Here is a 16,223-nt window from a genome sequence, read left to right on the forward strand (position 1 = left end):
TGTAAAATTTTATGAAAATGTGCGTCGGTTTATCGTTCGATCGATGACGAAGTAATAGCATAAAACCAATTTGTTTATGGCTTTGTTTATTACTGGTGAATGGAATTTACGATTGTCGATTTAATAATAACAAAAGCGCGTACATGGAAATTATTTGTTTTTGGTAATCCCAATGCAATAACGTGCTTTTTTTATTTCAAAATGATTGCGTACTTCACTTTAGAGCCAAATCTTGAAGTTTTGTAACGATAATATGAATTTTAATTAAAGCCGTATTTATTTTAGAAGTAATTCTCTTTCGAAAGCTCAAAGCACCTGTTGAAGACGTGTAACACGTTGTTGACGTTGATCCTGACAACTCAAATAACAAATGATTTCTCGACATTTATCTTGGACATTAATTAAACATTTCTCATTTGAATCAAGTTAAATTGAATACGTTGAAGTAAAAGTTATATCATACAACAGATAATGCAAAGTTTAATCTAGTTTCGTGTCATACATTTATTACTTTTGTACTCAAAATAATAGAGTAATCAAGTCTAAAATGTTTGTTCTGTTCTTCTTTGTTGTGTAATTGAATTAAAAGAAATATTTTCTCAAGCAGCGACAAAATAAACCAATGTAATTGCCTGGAGACATTGAAATAAACATGTACCAATTTAACTTTCCTTAATAAATAAAAAGCTTTGTACTTTTTTCAAAGAGGGATAGAGAATTTAATAGTACCAGGAAGTTTTTAAATTGCCGCCGTTATACTTCACAGCTCTGTCACAAAGTGACGATTATACAAGTTTCACACTTTGATCCTAAATGCCTTGGATAATGCAGTATAATTTATTCTAAGAAAGCTCTTCAATTAATTACAAACCACAATATGAACGTGAAACCTAAAAGCGACTTTTTACATTTTAACATAAATCAAGTTAATTATTGCGCTCCAACTTTGCCATAATGATGGCTTAAGAAGTAAATAATTAGTGAGAACCTTTCAAAAGACTTCGAACTTCTCCGTAGATCGATAATGTCTTCATTCATGTGTTTACCACTTTATAATCTTAGGATTATAATTATCCCTTTATATCCGCAATGACTAGACGTAATGATGATAATCATCTCTATTTTTACTTGGAACAAACGTTAATTTTACCATGTACAAATCTTTGTGTCAAAAGTTACAGGCTAATCTAGATCGCACGGAATTTTATTCAAATTGAATTTTCGCTTCGGTCAGTGGAAATCCGTATCGCGTAAATCTAGGTCTGCTAAAATTAAGGAAATGACGATTTGCGGAAAAATCTTTATTTATTACAAAGGGTGGAAATTTGATTCTCGTCAAAGGAAATTACATTCATTTAAATATTTCGCTGGAAGGTGAGAAATGACTGAGACACAGGTAAAGAAGACAAAGTGATTCGGAATTTAAACAAAAATAAATATTTGTCAGCAATAAAATTCTCTTTTTTGATATTTGAAATCTTTACGGTATGAAGCTTGCATTGGCCACGTGAATATCGTCTATGAAACTGCAATCTCGCAAATTTCATTTTTTCTAATTTTAGTGTAACGTCAGAGTTCAACATTTTAAGTGTGAAAATGTGACTTTTAATTTAATAGCCTATTCTAGACATGTTTTAGAAGGAGCTCATTTGAATTGACAACAATTTTTTAAATTTGATGAACTGTTTTATTTATACAATGTGTTTTTGAAATGCATGTACAGTTTTGCGCTATTCCAGAAGGAGTATGAAATATGAAAAACCAATTTTTAATTAAAAAACTGACAAGATAAAATTAATCCCAATCTACGTACTTTCTACACCACTAGCAAAAAAGCACTTGTTTCTTAAGCAACTAGCAACTCAATTTTTGTTCACTTTGAAATCAGTAACACACATGTCAATTTATTAAAATTTTGGTGTAATTTTATCTCGAAAACAAACAACTTTTACTTAAATTTTTTATTTCTTAATAGGCTCAATTTGTGACGTGGAATTACCACACTCTTTTTATACGTGCACCCTGTATAAAAAGAAAAAAAACCCAAAAATAATGATTTATAAAATTTTTGTACACGCTGAAACACAATTTTTGTACACAAATTCAAGTTTCTACGTCCCAGATTTCATTTAAGAAATACAAAATTTGTAATAAATTGCATCTGCAAAAAAAGTGAGTAAAAGAATCAATGTTTGAAGGTCTGGCTTTCAACATAACCTAAATACCCTGTCTTAGAATATTCGAAAATGTGCTTTATTTCTTGACTTTTAAACTTTTAAAGAGAGAATTTTAAGCCACTTAGATGCGTATGTTTTTGTTGCTTTGCCACTTTGCTCTTATCTTCCCTTCCTTAAAAATTAAAAAGTGCAAAAATATATAATTACAGTAGTAAGAGTAACTTGCGTTCCAAATACAACATACAAATATCAAATGTTTAATTTTTAACTTTATTTGACAATAAAAAGAGAGACAACCTTCTTTTAGATAAGTATACTAACAAAGAAGTAAAAAATAGCCATCCCACCTTCCCACAAAATAAAGACAATTCCTTCGTTATTTCCATCGTTTTATCGAAGCCATTTTCTCACGTCTGCGGTTAACCCAATCTCGAAGTTAAATGTGCAGAAAATTGAATTTTTATCAAATAGCTTTAAAGGATGTAACTTTTCAAAATAATTTTCATTTGTAACATACCAAACAACGACCAACAATATCAACAATTCCCGCCGTCCCAATCGATACTTTCCCAAGTTTCCTCTAAATTCTACGTATAATTCCGATCGTCTGCTCGTTTATTTGCCTAAACCTGAGTAATTACTTTCAAATGTCTGTTTGCTTCAAAAAGTTTTCATTTTAATTTATTAATAAATCAAACTTGTGGTAAGTAAAACGACTAAAAGGAGACTTCCACGAATTGGAATTAGATAATTAGGAAAACTGTAAGTAGAGTTACACTAAATGGTTTGGTTTTTCAGTTTTTAAACTTTTTTAAACAGAATTTAATTTGAAAATCTCGACACAGCGCTAGTGGTATTAAAAATGCTCTCATTAAATTTCGTTTCAATCTAAATCAAAACGAACTGAATCTTGATTCAACTTCCGCTGTAATTAAAATTCAGAAGTTGTGTTCACGTGTTTAATTTCTAAGTTTCATCCCAAATCTGCTTTTCTGACATAAAATATTTCTAATTTATAGTTATGCTGGTTTTCCACGAAACTACTCATTACAGGTTTGACCACAACCGCAATTGAGACAATAATAAACTCCAATTATTGTTACTACACAAAAGAAATTGGTTTTCCGAGACTTTGGCGCCCTTTTGTTTCATTTTTGTACCGCTTCTGTTTGTTTTTTTCCCTTCAAGACATTGTCCCCTGTGTTTACATTGTCTATTTTAGAGTTATAGTATCGATTTGGGAGAGTCTCTTTCCGTTCTGATCTTTATCAGACGTTTGTACTCTACATCTAGATAAATTAAATTAAATGGGTGTCGGCATGTCTTGCGTCTAAATGGATACAATCGGAAGGAAAAATTGGACGACCTGGAAATAATTGGGACGACACTTTATTGGATCGGCAAACACGGAAAATTGAGGTTGTTGGAAACGCTTTTTAGCACGAACACCTGGCGAATTTTAAGTTTTTATTAGAGGGGGAATTTAAATTATTACGTACGTTCCACTTTTTAGGATAGTATTAAATTACGGATTGATTTGTTTTTGTAAAGCATAATTTAAATCTTTTCAACAATTGCAAAAGTCTTCTCACGAAAATTTATGTATCAACAGCTCAGAGAAAGTAATCGGGGATGTCTGAAAGAAAAACATCGCGATGATTTTATTAAGAAAATATTTGGTCCGTCATTTTTGTTTGTACGGGAAATGCGTGAGACGCAAAGAAAACAACTTCAGCTTCATCCACAATAGTTATTTACAATACAAGCACCGGAAAAGCCTCATAGCGAAACGAGCGGGGAGCGAGCTTTTGCTAAGAGCTTTTCACGAGGGTACTGTACATGATTTTTATACTGTTTTAATAGTGTTACCAAATTAGTCAGTAATTATGTTCTCTAAAAGCTAAACTTTTTATCTATTGAAGCTTACATACAATTTTAGTTCCAATTACTTTTGGGTTTTATTATTGTGGCTGCGAATTAGAAAACAGCATACTAAAGAATTAACTGAAACAATTTCATAAGTGGAAAGTGAAAGTTAACTTCCAAACTAAACAATTTTGCACGAAATACTACTCGACTACACAAGAAACATTTTTACCGCCTCATTTGTTGGCATATTTTTGAAATATCTACAATCTGTTGAATATTCTAACAACTTTGAAGTGAATATCATTTTAATTGTTAATATGCGATGCTTATCCGGTCGTTGAACTTTTCCGTCGAGATTGGATCAATATGCGAACGATTACTTGCTCCCATGTTTATAGCAAGGCGACGAATAAATAATTCAAATTTAATCGACTCCTCCTGATCTAATTAGTGTGCAAAGTTGGTCGGCTCCAAAATCAAACAGTCACAGATTTCCCGAGGAAAATCTTGAAATTTTCGAGTCGCACGTATAATCCATCAAAAGCGTTGACGCTTCAATTACTGGACGACGAAAGTTGGGATTTGCATAAAATCCATACACGGCTAAAAACCACAAGACTTTTTATGTAAAATATTCGGGATGAAGTTCAAGTATGGAAATGGTATCTAACTCGGGTCTTTATCGATGCTGACGCCTGATTAAACCAGTAGGGGATGAATCGATGGGAATTACCCATCTCTTTCACAAAACAGACGCGATAACGGTGTTAAACTAAATACGATTGCGGGAAAATGTGAAAGAAAGAACTGAAGAAACACAGTTAGAGATTTGTGAATCTCATTTTTATTAGAATTTCATTTGTGTTTGAAACAAAACAGATCAGATTGTGAGGCGTTCCATTAATTTGTGATGTTTTTTAAAGAGTTATTTTATCGGATTTTTTCGGGGCAGACAAAACTTTGCAAGAATTTCTCTCCCGTAATTAAATTATGGCTCTGGAAAAATCTCCGGAGAATAAAAGAAGTTGAATTGGCGAAATTTTCGACAATTATTAAAATGTGTAGAATTTTTAAACCAGCTACATCCACACGAAACTGTTATCTAAAACTGATAAACAAGTTTTGTGCTTTGAATCAGATTATTACATCCTCCAAAGTTCTTGCTTTGAAGTTCTGAAAAATTTCCGCGAACAGAACAAGCTCTCATGCTCCACCAGCGCAGGATTTATTTCAACAAAGCTCGAATTTTAACATTTTTTACATTTGTCGTTTAAACTTTCCCTGTACTAATGTAAAACAAACGTCATATGTAATCCGATTTAGAGAATATTACTCTACCTCTGGCTGTAACAAATATCTTGATTGGTAAAAAAGTAAATACACGACTAATTCACGTTTTATTTCGCTAACTTAAACACATATCCAAGAAAGAACAGAATTTATTATTTAATAAAAGCACTTTTGAACATTATCACAGTTTACACTTATTCGTAGTTCGTTTAAACAAACTTTAGGTATTTACATCAAAGCTAGAAAACAAATTAATTTTCCTGAAACGTTGTTTGATGCTTACCCGCTTAACTGGAGCTGCAAATTTTTGCAAAAAATTGAAAGATTGTCTTCTAAATTAATGGAGATTAAAACCGTGTTTGACAAAAAGGGACGACGGTGTTTTATAGAAGGCGGATTTAATGAGGTTGCTAAACTGAAAATTTAATTTATATCAAATTTCTCAGGACGCTAACATAACTCTCTGTTGTCGTGTCAATGTCACATGTTTCTGATAGATTTTTTATCTCGTCCTTGCATCGCTAGTTATGTCAAGAACACATCCAGACTCTATTATTAAAATCATCGCGAACAATAGAGAACGAAGAAATTCGATTTTCAATGAAACTAACGAAGGATATCTGATTACTAATCATTATGTTAAATTGATTGAGAGGAAATTTTACGTTCCGAGTTTCCGAAGACGAATTCTGCCACAATGAAAATTAAATTTGAGAAGAAAATTACATTTAGAAATCTAAATTTATTTTTGCGACTCAAGGAATCATCTAAATAGAGCAATCTTACGTCTGCAGTATTACGGAAGCTTTCTCGTCCATTTTAGATTGATTTCTATTCTTCGATTCTTTCCAATACTTCGAAATTAATACGTCAGCCTCTCTCATTAACGACATCAATCTTATAATTCCTTCTGAATAGCAGCACAGCAAAAATAACAAATCTTCGTTAATCTTCTCTTTGCATCATAACTTAAGATCGGCGACGTTTTCAATAATTTTCGTTCACTTTGAAAGCTTTTGTCTCGGGCAAGAAATCTCAGCCGTTTCCTAAGACTGGTGTTAATATCAGGAAAAGCCATTGTTTCGCGAACAATGCAAATTTACGTGCCCTGGATAATGTAAATTGGTTATTTTCAAAACTAATTGTGCAGCATAAAAGACAAAACTGTAAAAAAAGTTTTTACGTCCTCTATAAAACCAAGGCCAAACAGAATTTGCAGTGATTGACGCGTTTTTGTTTTGACACGGTTTTTACACGGAAGCGCGAGAGAAAGGTTGAAAATGTGTAAATTGGCGGTGCAATGTTTCTGTGTTTTAGAGGGGAATAAAACAAAGCGTCTGCCCGCGGTGTCCGAATGAATTTTCCTGGACTAAGGTTTAAAACGTCGGGCAAATTGAGGGACGCTGTTTCCTTGGGGCTTAATTTAAACATGAATTAATCATACGTTTAGTACAATTTCCGGTCAGTTAAACTTGAGCGGATTGAATTTACAATAGATGCAAAGATAAGCGTATTCCAACGAAAACGAGAAGTGCTATTGCTTATTTACGAGTTTGTAACCTTTATAAGTTATTAACGAAGACATCTGTTACTTCCACCTACCAGTTGATTTAACTCAAAGAAAAATATTGCTAGCAGAATTTGGAATGAGGAGATACAAATATTAATTTCCGCCTTTTAGAGAGAGGTTTCGTTTCAAATAATGAATAGGTAGGTATTTCATGTAAATATAACAAACTTATTCTCTCAAAACTCCTTTTTCAGAAGTGTCTTCCCGAGAATTCACATAATATCCTAAAATTGTTAAATTTCTGGAACTTGTCTTTAAATTTCCTATATTTTTTTTTAATTAAAAGTCTTTCTCGTTAAAAGTCTTTTAATTTTTTTAGATAATTTTATTCTTCGTTCGTATTTTTAATACCATCAGTTTCGGTAACTCTTTATATTTCCTAAAGAGAGATTCTCAAGTTTTGTTGTCCTAAAACATTTTGTTGATGACCATCAGCTGCGTTAGAAAAAAAATTAAAAACACATATACCAAGTTACGTTGCACTGGTTCCACTGTCACTTTTAATTAGATATGTTCTTACTACACATTTTTGTTCTATAAAGTTTCCAGACAATTTTCGGATTGCCGATTTTTACAAAACACTCTGTATATAAGTTCATGCAAAGTACCTATTTCTCGCCCTGCACATCTTCTTTCTTGAGCTTTCTTAAGAAGTTGTCCATTAATTATATTCAACTTACCAGCACCACAGTATGGGTGAAGGAACACCCTGCTGTGGTCAACCCCCAGCAACTTTGACCTTTCGTGTAAATTCCCCTTAAGTTGCTGTAATTTGACTGTAAGTACAAAGGTTATCCCCTCATCTGATAGTTCTACGCTTTTTTGTCGACTTAAATAACGTATTACAGAACGTCCTTTGTTCATCTAAAAAACAGTGAAATTTCTTAATTCTCCACATCCCTTTTATCTCTCTGTCGTATCCCACATGGCTTTGTCGATTTGATCAGCAGACAGGTTTTGATGCTTAGCTTATCACGCCTTAAATGTTGATCTATTAGTTTTTCTAAAGTTTTGAAAAAAAAGAAATAAAGTTAAGCTCCGGTTCAGGTGTAAAAACCTCTTGACACGCTTCCAGCGTTTTGACACGTATTGCAAAGCCACAAGGGTAAGGTAAAAGTTCGAACCCTTGAACTAGGAAACTCTTGTTCAGTCCAGTTTGAATGGTTTAAACGAATTCCATGTCATGTCTTTTGTTACTTGTAAATATAAAACTTTACTGTCTTAGTCTAGCACATTCGGAAGTTGTTTTCAATTCAACACAGTATTTTCTCTAAGAATCACTTTTAGCATGTTTTCAAGCTGTTAAATTTCCCGAACGTGGGACAAAATAATTATGCAAACCTTGTTTCAGGTCTTCTATGCCTTCCCACTTACCTACAAGTACGTAAATTTCTACATGTATTTACCTCTCTCAGATTAGATTTAATCCGATAGGGACGACTCTTGAGAGACGTGCCAATCCTGAATCAGAACACCTACACTCGCTTTTCTCTGGGTAATATCAATTACCTCTCTCCTTGTAATGGACACAAAGATGAGATTGTAGCCTTGATGAAGTACTACTCGATTATTAAAAGATCCTCATATATTTAAAAAGGTGTCAATTTAAAATTCAGATAAGGATCTTATAAGCTAATAGAGTCGGAACATGCTTTTCAAGAATCTTTATTCTAAATTCTTTCAACTCTAAAAGGACTGTCAACTTTTCTCAGTTTGATCAATTTATATTATTGTTTTCAAATAATGGCAATAATAAATGAAGAATGAAAAATGATGCCACTTTTTTGTAAGGAAGATGGATTTTAGCTTAGGTACTAAAACATTTTGTATGTTGCCGATTTGTGTGGTTAAAGGAAAATGAAAACATATGAGAAAAAGCCAATATACCCTTGAGGGAAATGTGCGGCATTTACAGAAAAAATACAAAGCTATTTCATTTCAAAAAACGCATTATTTACAGAGGTCGAATAAGGTCAGCTAAAACCCTAGGCACTTCAAATCCTATAAAAAAAATAGGTAGCAGTTTCTTGCGTTCTCACATTTTTTAGTTTTTTTAGTCTCTATAGTTTCACTTTTATTTTTGTTTTTTATCAAATCCTTCTGCAATTCTCTTTGATTTTCTAATTACATATGTACTTTTGAATCTACTCTTTCAATTGTCTATAAATTTTCCCAGATTATTAATTCTTCGAATATTCGGATTTTTTGAATTTTCTAGATTCTCTTTGGGTTCAGTCCAAGTTGTCTCTATGTTCTGTAATTAGACTCTTTTTAGATTTTTTCTTAATTACTTTAGATAATTTTTAGCTTTTATAATTATATTTTTTTTATTTTATTTTTTTAAGAACTCAGTTTTGTTTCAATTTTCTGAACTATGCATAAATCCTTATTGATTTTTCTTGGAATTCTCTAGTTGTTCTTTATATTCCATTTAAATTCACTTTAAATTATATTTGGTTTTTAGATTCTCTAAATTTGTTTTTCGAATTTGCCGCTTTAATAGGTCCATTAAAGTACTCAATTTGGAGTCGTTTATAGGATCTATAAAAGAACTCAAAGTAGGAAATTTTGTTTTTTAAGAATTGGCAGAACTTATTAGTCTGGCTGTCACCTGTTTCCTGTCAAGTTCTTGGTCAATTTGGATTTTACGATTCGTGTTTAATAAATTGCTGCGTAAACAAAAAATGTATCAATATAATTGAATTGTCCTTTGCGGCCAACAATAATAGTACCTAAATATAATTGATGTGAATACTGGCTGTGAGGTTAGGTTACGTTATGTCAAAATTCAGTGACAGTGAAACTCAATAAATGTCAAATTTTAAATTGAATTTGAATATCAAGTGGCAAGTCGTGGTACAAAACCATTAACAATCGTGTAAAACGAAAAGTCTTAGAAATGGAAAAGTTAAATTTTTTATTAAAAAAAGGGTGCAAATTCGAAAAAATAGTATAAAGGACTTGTTTTATAATGGCATTGGTGCACTCGCCCCATACACCGTACACCGGGAACTCGTGCACCAAATTGGCCATTATAAAACACGTTCTTTAATATACTATTGTATTCTTTCTTGATTTTTTTTAAATTGTGTCTTATTCTCCATAAATTTAATAAGATTTTTCATGAAATTTTTTGGTTTTCTAATAGAGCTTTATATTCTTTTTCAAACTTATTTTAAATTAAATTAAATTAAAATTAAATTAAATATTTTAATTAATGCAGTCTCTAGGATTCTTCAATTTTCTGTATTTTTATAGAATCTCCTTAGTAGTATTTTTTACAGATTTTTGATTTATAGATTCTCTGAATTTTTAATTTTTTATGTCTTAACCCTCTAGTTCTTTTTCGTCCAACTTAAGATTCTCTGTAGATTCTTTAAATTCCCTTTAGATTTAATTCAATTCGGCTTGAATGCTCTAATTTTGTTTCAAATTTTCTTCATATTCTGTTTAATTCTGTTTTCTTGATTTTCCTTGGAATTTATATTTATACAGATGTCCGGAAAATCGCGCACCACCGTAATACGGTATCATCGGATAATGTTATAGATCACCAGAAAAATGTTAAAAAAATTCATGTCTTCAATTTTTTGAAATATGATGAATTAAAGAGAACAACTTGAACGCCAAAATTAACGATTTCTGTGCAATCATTTCACCTTCAAATGAATGTATTATCTTAAGGACATCTTACACAAAGACATGGTGTAAAAAATCAGTAAAATTTTGTGAAAAATGGCTGAAAACAATGTCGATCAGTGTGGCATCGTTCATATGAAACCATAGTTACATTAGTCGTTGATGACTAACGGCAACAATACAACAGCAACGTTACAATGGCTTTGAATACTAGAAATTTAAATTATTGGGAGAACTGTTCAGCAATGTAGCCATTTTCCTAATTTTAGTTTAGTCCTACTGAGAAAACAGAGCGTGTAAATTTTTTTTAACATTTTTTGGTACTCTGGGGGACCACCCAATTACTGCCTTTCAAGGTGGTGCGCGACTTTCTAGACTGTATTTTCCGGATTGTGCATAAATCTTCTTAAAACTCTTTTTAGATCCTTTTTAATCTGTAGATTCTTTTGTTTATTTTTTAAATTTTGTTTAAAATTTCTTGATTTTCTATAACTTCATAGATTCAGCTCCTCATATTCTGCAAGTTTTCTTCAAATTTTTGTTATTTTTTTGCGCCCTATAGTTTTTCGACAAATTTTTGTTAGATTCCTATAAAATGTTTTTTTTCATTTTACGCATTCTATGCGTCCTTCTTTACATACTCCTCTGCTTATTTACTAAACATTTGGCTTAAAATTTTTGTCGTGTTAATTATTATTTTTATTATAAGGTTAATGAGTTTGGTTGGAGATGTCCTAGTTTCACATTATTTATCTTGAAATATTTAAACTTTACCTGAAGGATGTAATTTAATTCTTCCTCTTAATTACCTTAATTTTAAATGTTTTAAGAAAAATAATAATTAACGACGTAATCTTGTGAAACTTAAATCTTCTCATTAAATAAAACTCCTCAAATTTTCTCTTTTATTATAAGTTTTCCTCCATTGCAGGTGTACCAGGTAAATAAAGCATCTCCTGCAATAATTAATGAAAGGTCTTCTCGTTTCGTTTCCAAGACGAGAAGTAGATGTAATGGGAGATCTCCGATATCTTCAAGTATATTAATCGACCTTTCCGGTGCCAAATTTACGATATTGCAATTTTTCGATACCCCTTTAGATTTTCCCCGGAATTTATTCAACTTTTATACCATAATGTGTTCAAACACCTGCTCATATACTTCTCTCTTCTCGAAAAAACGTATTCCAAAAATAATTAAAATAATGAGCAAAGTCAAATTTGTGCAAAACAAAAGTTAGGTAAAGTAATCGTCAAGGTAATTACAAAAGGTAAAACGGGACTTCTAAACAGATCCCTCAAGAAAATAAAACTTTTTAAGAGCTTCCAGCGTCCTTTAATTAATTGGACTCTATCCACGGTTTTGTTTTGCCTTGGCCTACATTGTGATCGCTAACCTGCGAAGTAACAGCAAATTAGAGAGCTTTTTTAACGCCAGTTCTTCCGCTAAAAAAATTACAAGATCGACTTGGAAACGGAAACAGATAGAACGGGATTAACTTGAGACAGGGAAAAAACCATCCAAAAGCTTAAACGAACCGGATTTTTATGGCGGAAGTTAAGCGAAGAAAATGTTTATTGTAATGGGGCCTTATCTTAGTGGCCGGAAATTGTAGCAAACGTATGATTAATTCATGTTTAAATTAAACCCTAGGGCGTACTAGAGCTCAATTTTCGGAGGGTGAAATGAAAAGTGTGCGAGAGCTCTAACAAAAATTTTAATAAAAGCGGGAAATTTTATAACTGCAATATCATGTGAGACAAAAAGTTTTAAAAATGAGTCATTTGATTCTTGTAGAAGATTTAGAAAGGAGTTTTCAGAAGATAGAATACAATAAAGACGAACAAAGGTGTGCGCCAGTTAAGACAACAAAACAGTAAGATTTTGGAAAGTAAATTTAATCAAAATTTTGTAATCCCAGAAACGAAGTTCCAAACTAAACAAGCTTTTGAAATTAAGGGAACATGCCCAAGTTTCCTCACTAAATTATGACGTCGCTATCAAATTAAGTTTAGGTCAGTGTTTATCGTAAATAATCTTCTTTCCTCAAGCCTGACGGTCCGACCCTCGCAGGTCTCTTTAATTAATAATTCAACCCTAGCGTGGTAATTAAGCAAAAATTGACAAGCCAGTATTATATTACGACCCCGAACTCATCTAATTAACCAAACAGTAATTTCTCCATCACCGTTTGTCCCTCCACGATCATACGATTAATCTTCTTCACGAGTAATTTTATTGGTGTTAAAAAGCAGCACTAGAACAAAGCCCGTGCTCGAATGTCACGCAAACAACGCTCACGACAGCTGACGGAATTTAATTACCGTCAATATAGTTCTTGCAATTATTAAGTCCGTTAGATTTGTTGGCATCACTTTTTTGAAGCGTATGTGCTTCAAGCTTGAGATTAATTAGGTGTTTGCGTTGGAGCTTTGATGTGGGGAGATCAAGAGGAAGTAAATGCACCGAGTCAACGTTGAAAAGACGACGGGAACGAAATGGTTGCAGAATGTTAAGTTGAGGAAAGTGGGGCTAAGTATAGGAGATAATCGGTTAGAGCTGCGGGAAGTTAGCTGAGCTTTGTGTACGCGAGCTTTACTAAGATTGTGTTTACTGAAGAACCCGTTGCGGGAGTCTTGGAGGCATATTTATGCTGGACGATGATGTATGGCGAGAACTGAATTTACATGGGCTGCCGCCAACACCATTGGGAGAGGGAGAGTCATTTTTACTGAATGCAAAAAGATTTTAACAAAATATTAAACTTTTCATTTGAATCCCGACAAATTTTTAATCAAAGCCGAAGAATTGTTTGCGTTTTGTATTGTGCACCTGGACTAATACAAGTAAATTGGAATTTACAAGCATGGAATTTTTAACGATCCACCGTTTGTTATCAAGGGTCATTCGTAATGAATTGTGCCGTTAGTTCCCGCTCTGATTTTTCATTCCAACTTTGAATAAAAACCATTGGATTTTATCAGAGTTCCATTCTCGCATTGCAACGAAGACAGATTGGCTACCGTTGAACAAACGACATAGCAACATTTCCCGTGATAAATGCAAAGTTATAACGATCAAAAGCACACTATCCACTTACCTACTAGCCGTAGAATTGACGCTAGTGTTAGACCTAGATCTTCTGTTTATTATTGAATCTCCGCAGTTCACCACTCCTCCTTTGTTCGTGATACTGAAAGTCCGTAGTCTGTACAAATCGTCGCTGAGTCGGGGGTTGTAGGCTTTTTCCGGAAGGGAACACACCCTGGGTCGTATATGGTCTGGAACTGAATTATTGAAATATTCAACATTAGTGAAATTTCAGGCGTCAAAAACAGAGTTTTTTGGTTGTGGGGAAAGAATATCGATTTTGCACAGGAAATAGAGAAACGTGAGTTTGCTTTGTGATACTGATAGGACTCTTTTAATACCCAAAGGAAACAGAGGTAATCCAAATATGAAATGAATTCCAACAAGAAATTTCAAACTCCGCAGTAATAAAAACGTCATTATTTCGAATTCTAAATTTAGAAATATATGGTGTATTTGTTTACATTCCTTTAGTCGCTAATACTCAATTTTTATTAAACTTCATCGTGAAAATTTCTATCTTTTCTGTAAGACACGTTTTTCTTGTACATACCTGCTACACACACACTCAGATGAAATTTTAATCCGATATGGTATCATATACATATTGTATAAAGTTTAAACCTCCATTTTTATTTTAATAATACCGAAAATAGGAATAGGAATAGTGATTTTATTTAGAGGGCGGAATCAACGTAAATGGTAACATTTATCACATTCAACTTTTCTATAAAATAAAAAATTGGTATTCAAATTTTGTCAGTAAACACACACGCTGTACTGATATAACCCTATAGTATGCAAAAGAAGGTAGGTTTATGTAATTCCATATAGGTACGTTCAATAAAATTGAAATAAGAAATTTAATTAAAATATTTGCACGTATTTTGAATAAACTCTGTATTTAGGTTTGTTCGTCATTTTTGTTCATTGATTTTTTTATCTATTCAGCGTTTAGGGATATTCAAATCATTTACTCCCCATTTCCATGTTTTTTATAGTCCTTTAGATCTATAGATGCTTCACATTCTTGAGAACTTTTTGAGCTTACAAGTTAAGTACTTAATGAAAAATGCTACTTTAGTTCCAGTCGAATATACTCAAGTTCCATGCGCCGGTTAAGAGTCAGTTAGTGCCTAAGTTCTGCATATGTTTTATGTTTCTGATAATCTTTGCAACTCTTATGAATTCCACTTTCTACTCGTCCATTTATTATTTATTTGCATTGCTCGGATTTCTTTAACTTGTTTCCTTAGATATTTTAGATTCTGTAAATCTTTTAATGTTTTAAGCTCTTTGAGTTTATTTGATCGTTTAAATCATTTAGATTATTATTTAAGTTGGATATGATATTTATCTTTTGCATTCTCTCAATTCTTTTTATTTTTAATATTATCCGAATATGCTTAAATTTTATAACTTTTCAAGCTACATCTATTTCTTTATTAATTTATGTCTTGAATAGTTTGAATTTGTAAGGTGTTTCTGTTTGAGAACAAACTGAAAACTTACATTTAAATATTTGTAGATTCTCTGCATACTTGGATTCTATAGCCGGGTTATTCTTCGGTAAGAAATTTCGTACCTATCTCAACAAATTCCAAAAATAAAAAAACGTCAATTTGATTTTTGTAGTTTATTGCCTTGTTAGAATAAGTAGGTACTTTTCACTCTATTTTAAAGGGTTAGTTAAAATTTGAATTTGTATACATTTAAACCTTTTAAATCTAAACATCTATATTCCGAACCTCACAACTGCTTTCATAAAAAAAACCATCAAAATTTAATCAAAATGAAATTTATAGACTCTTGTTCTCTATTAAATCGTCCAAAATCGAATAAAATCGGTTTGAAAAATAAAAAAATGACGAGCAGAGAAATTATTCAAAATTTCGATTTTTAAACCGCTCTTAAATCCGTATTTTTCTTTAAATACGACGTCGACTTTTGTACATTGTGTTAGTATACAATTTTAAAAAAAAATATAAAATATACGTTTGCTAGGGATATGCTCGCCAGGAGAAATTAGATACACAAAGACAAGGTTTGACGAAAATTTTTAAATAATTAAAAAAGTAAAAATTTTTTCACACATTGTTTATATTTTATTAATTAGAATTAAACTGTAAATCTTCCACCATGAAGCGACAAGAAAATATGCCGTGCCAAGGAAGAAAAATTGTGATCGACCCAAATACATTTTGAAATCACGATAATTGGTAAAAGATAAGTAAAATTATTTGACAAAAAAATTTGTAGAAAAAAGTCTTTTCGTTTTCGGCATAAAATTAATCAAATATTTGGTGAAAATTTCCAGTTCACCACTAGATTAAAAAATATAATCTTGATTGCTTAGCAACAATTCAAGGTGGATATTTTCATCAGTGGTGCTCCAAGTAAGTGCTGACGCTGCTAACCAAATGTGAGAAACAAAAATGAATTCGATAATAAAAACATATGTATTTTTTAACAATAAACTATTTTTTTGTGTTTAAGACTAGGGTATGATTGCTTATTTATCTAAAAAACATAATAGTAAGATTTCATGTGTTTGGATGTAATTTAACTTTTTTTAACATCAATTCTGG

General features: G+C 31.9%; 1 protein-coding gene across 3 annotated transcripts in view; it reads right to left on the reverse strand.

The window, feature by feature from the left end:
* LOC148181025 (uncharacterized) overlaps positions 1-16,223 on the reverse strand; it is a 62,158-nt gene that overhangs the window by 33,270 nt on the left and 12,665 nt on the right. For all 3 annotated transcript variants that reach the window (XR_015771682.1, XM_088049782.1, XM_088049781.1), the window contains exon 4: positions 13,646-13,832. Coding sequence is in view for 2 of the 3 variants with exons in the window: in XM_088049782.1 (XP_087905908.1) it covers positions 13,646-13,832 (187 nt within the window). In the remaining variant the exon portion in view is untranslated. The remainder of the gene's footprint in view (positions 1-13,645; positions 13,833-16,223) is intronic.

This window comes from Gnatocerus cornutus, chromosome 1 (assembly GCF_029298725.1).
Source record: "Gnatocerus cornutus isolate USDA-ARS CGAHR chromosome 1, icGnaCorn1.1, whole genome shotgun sequence".
Lineage (NCBI taxonomy): Eukaryota > Metazoa > Arthropoda > Insecta > Coleoptera > Tenebrionidae > Gnatocerus > Gnatocerus cornutus.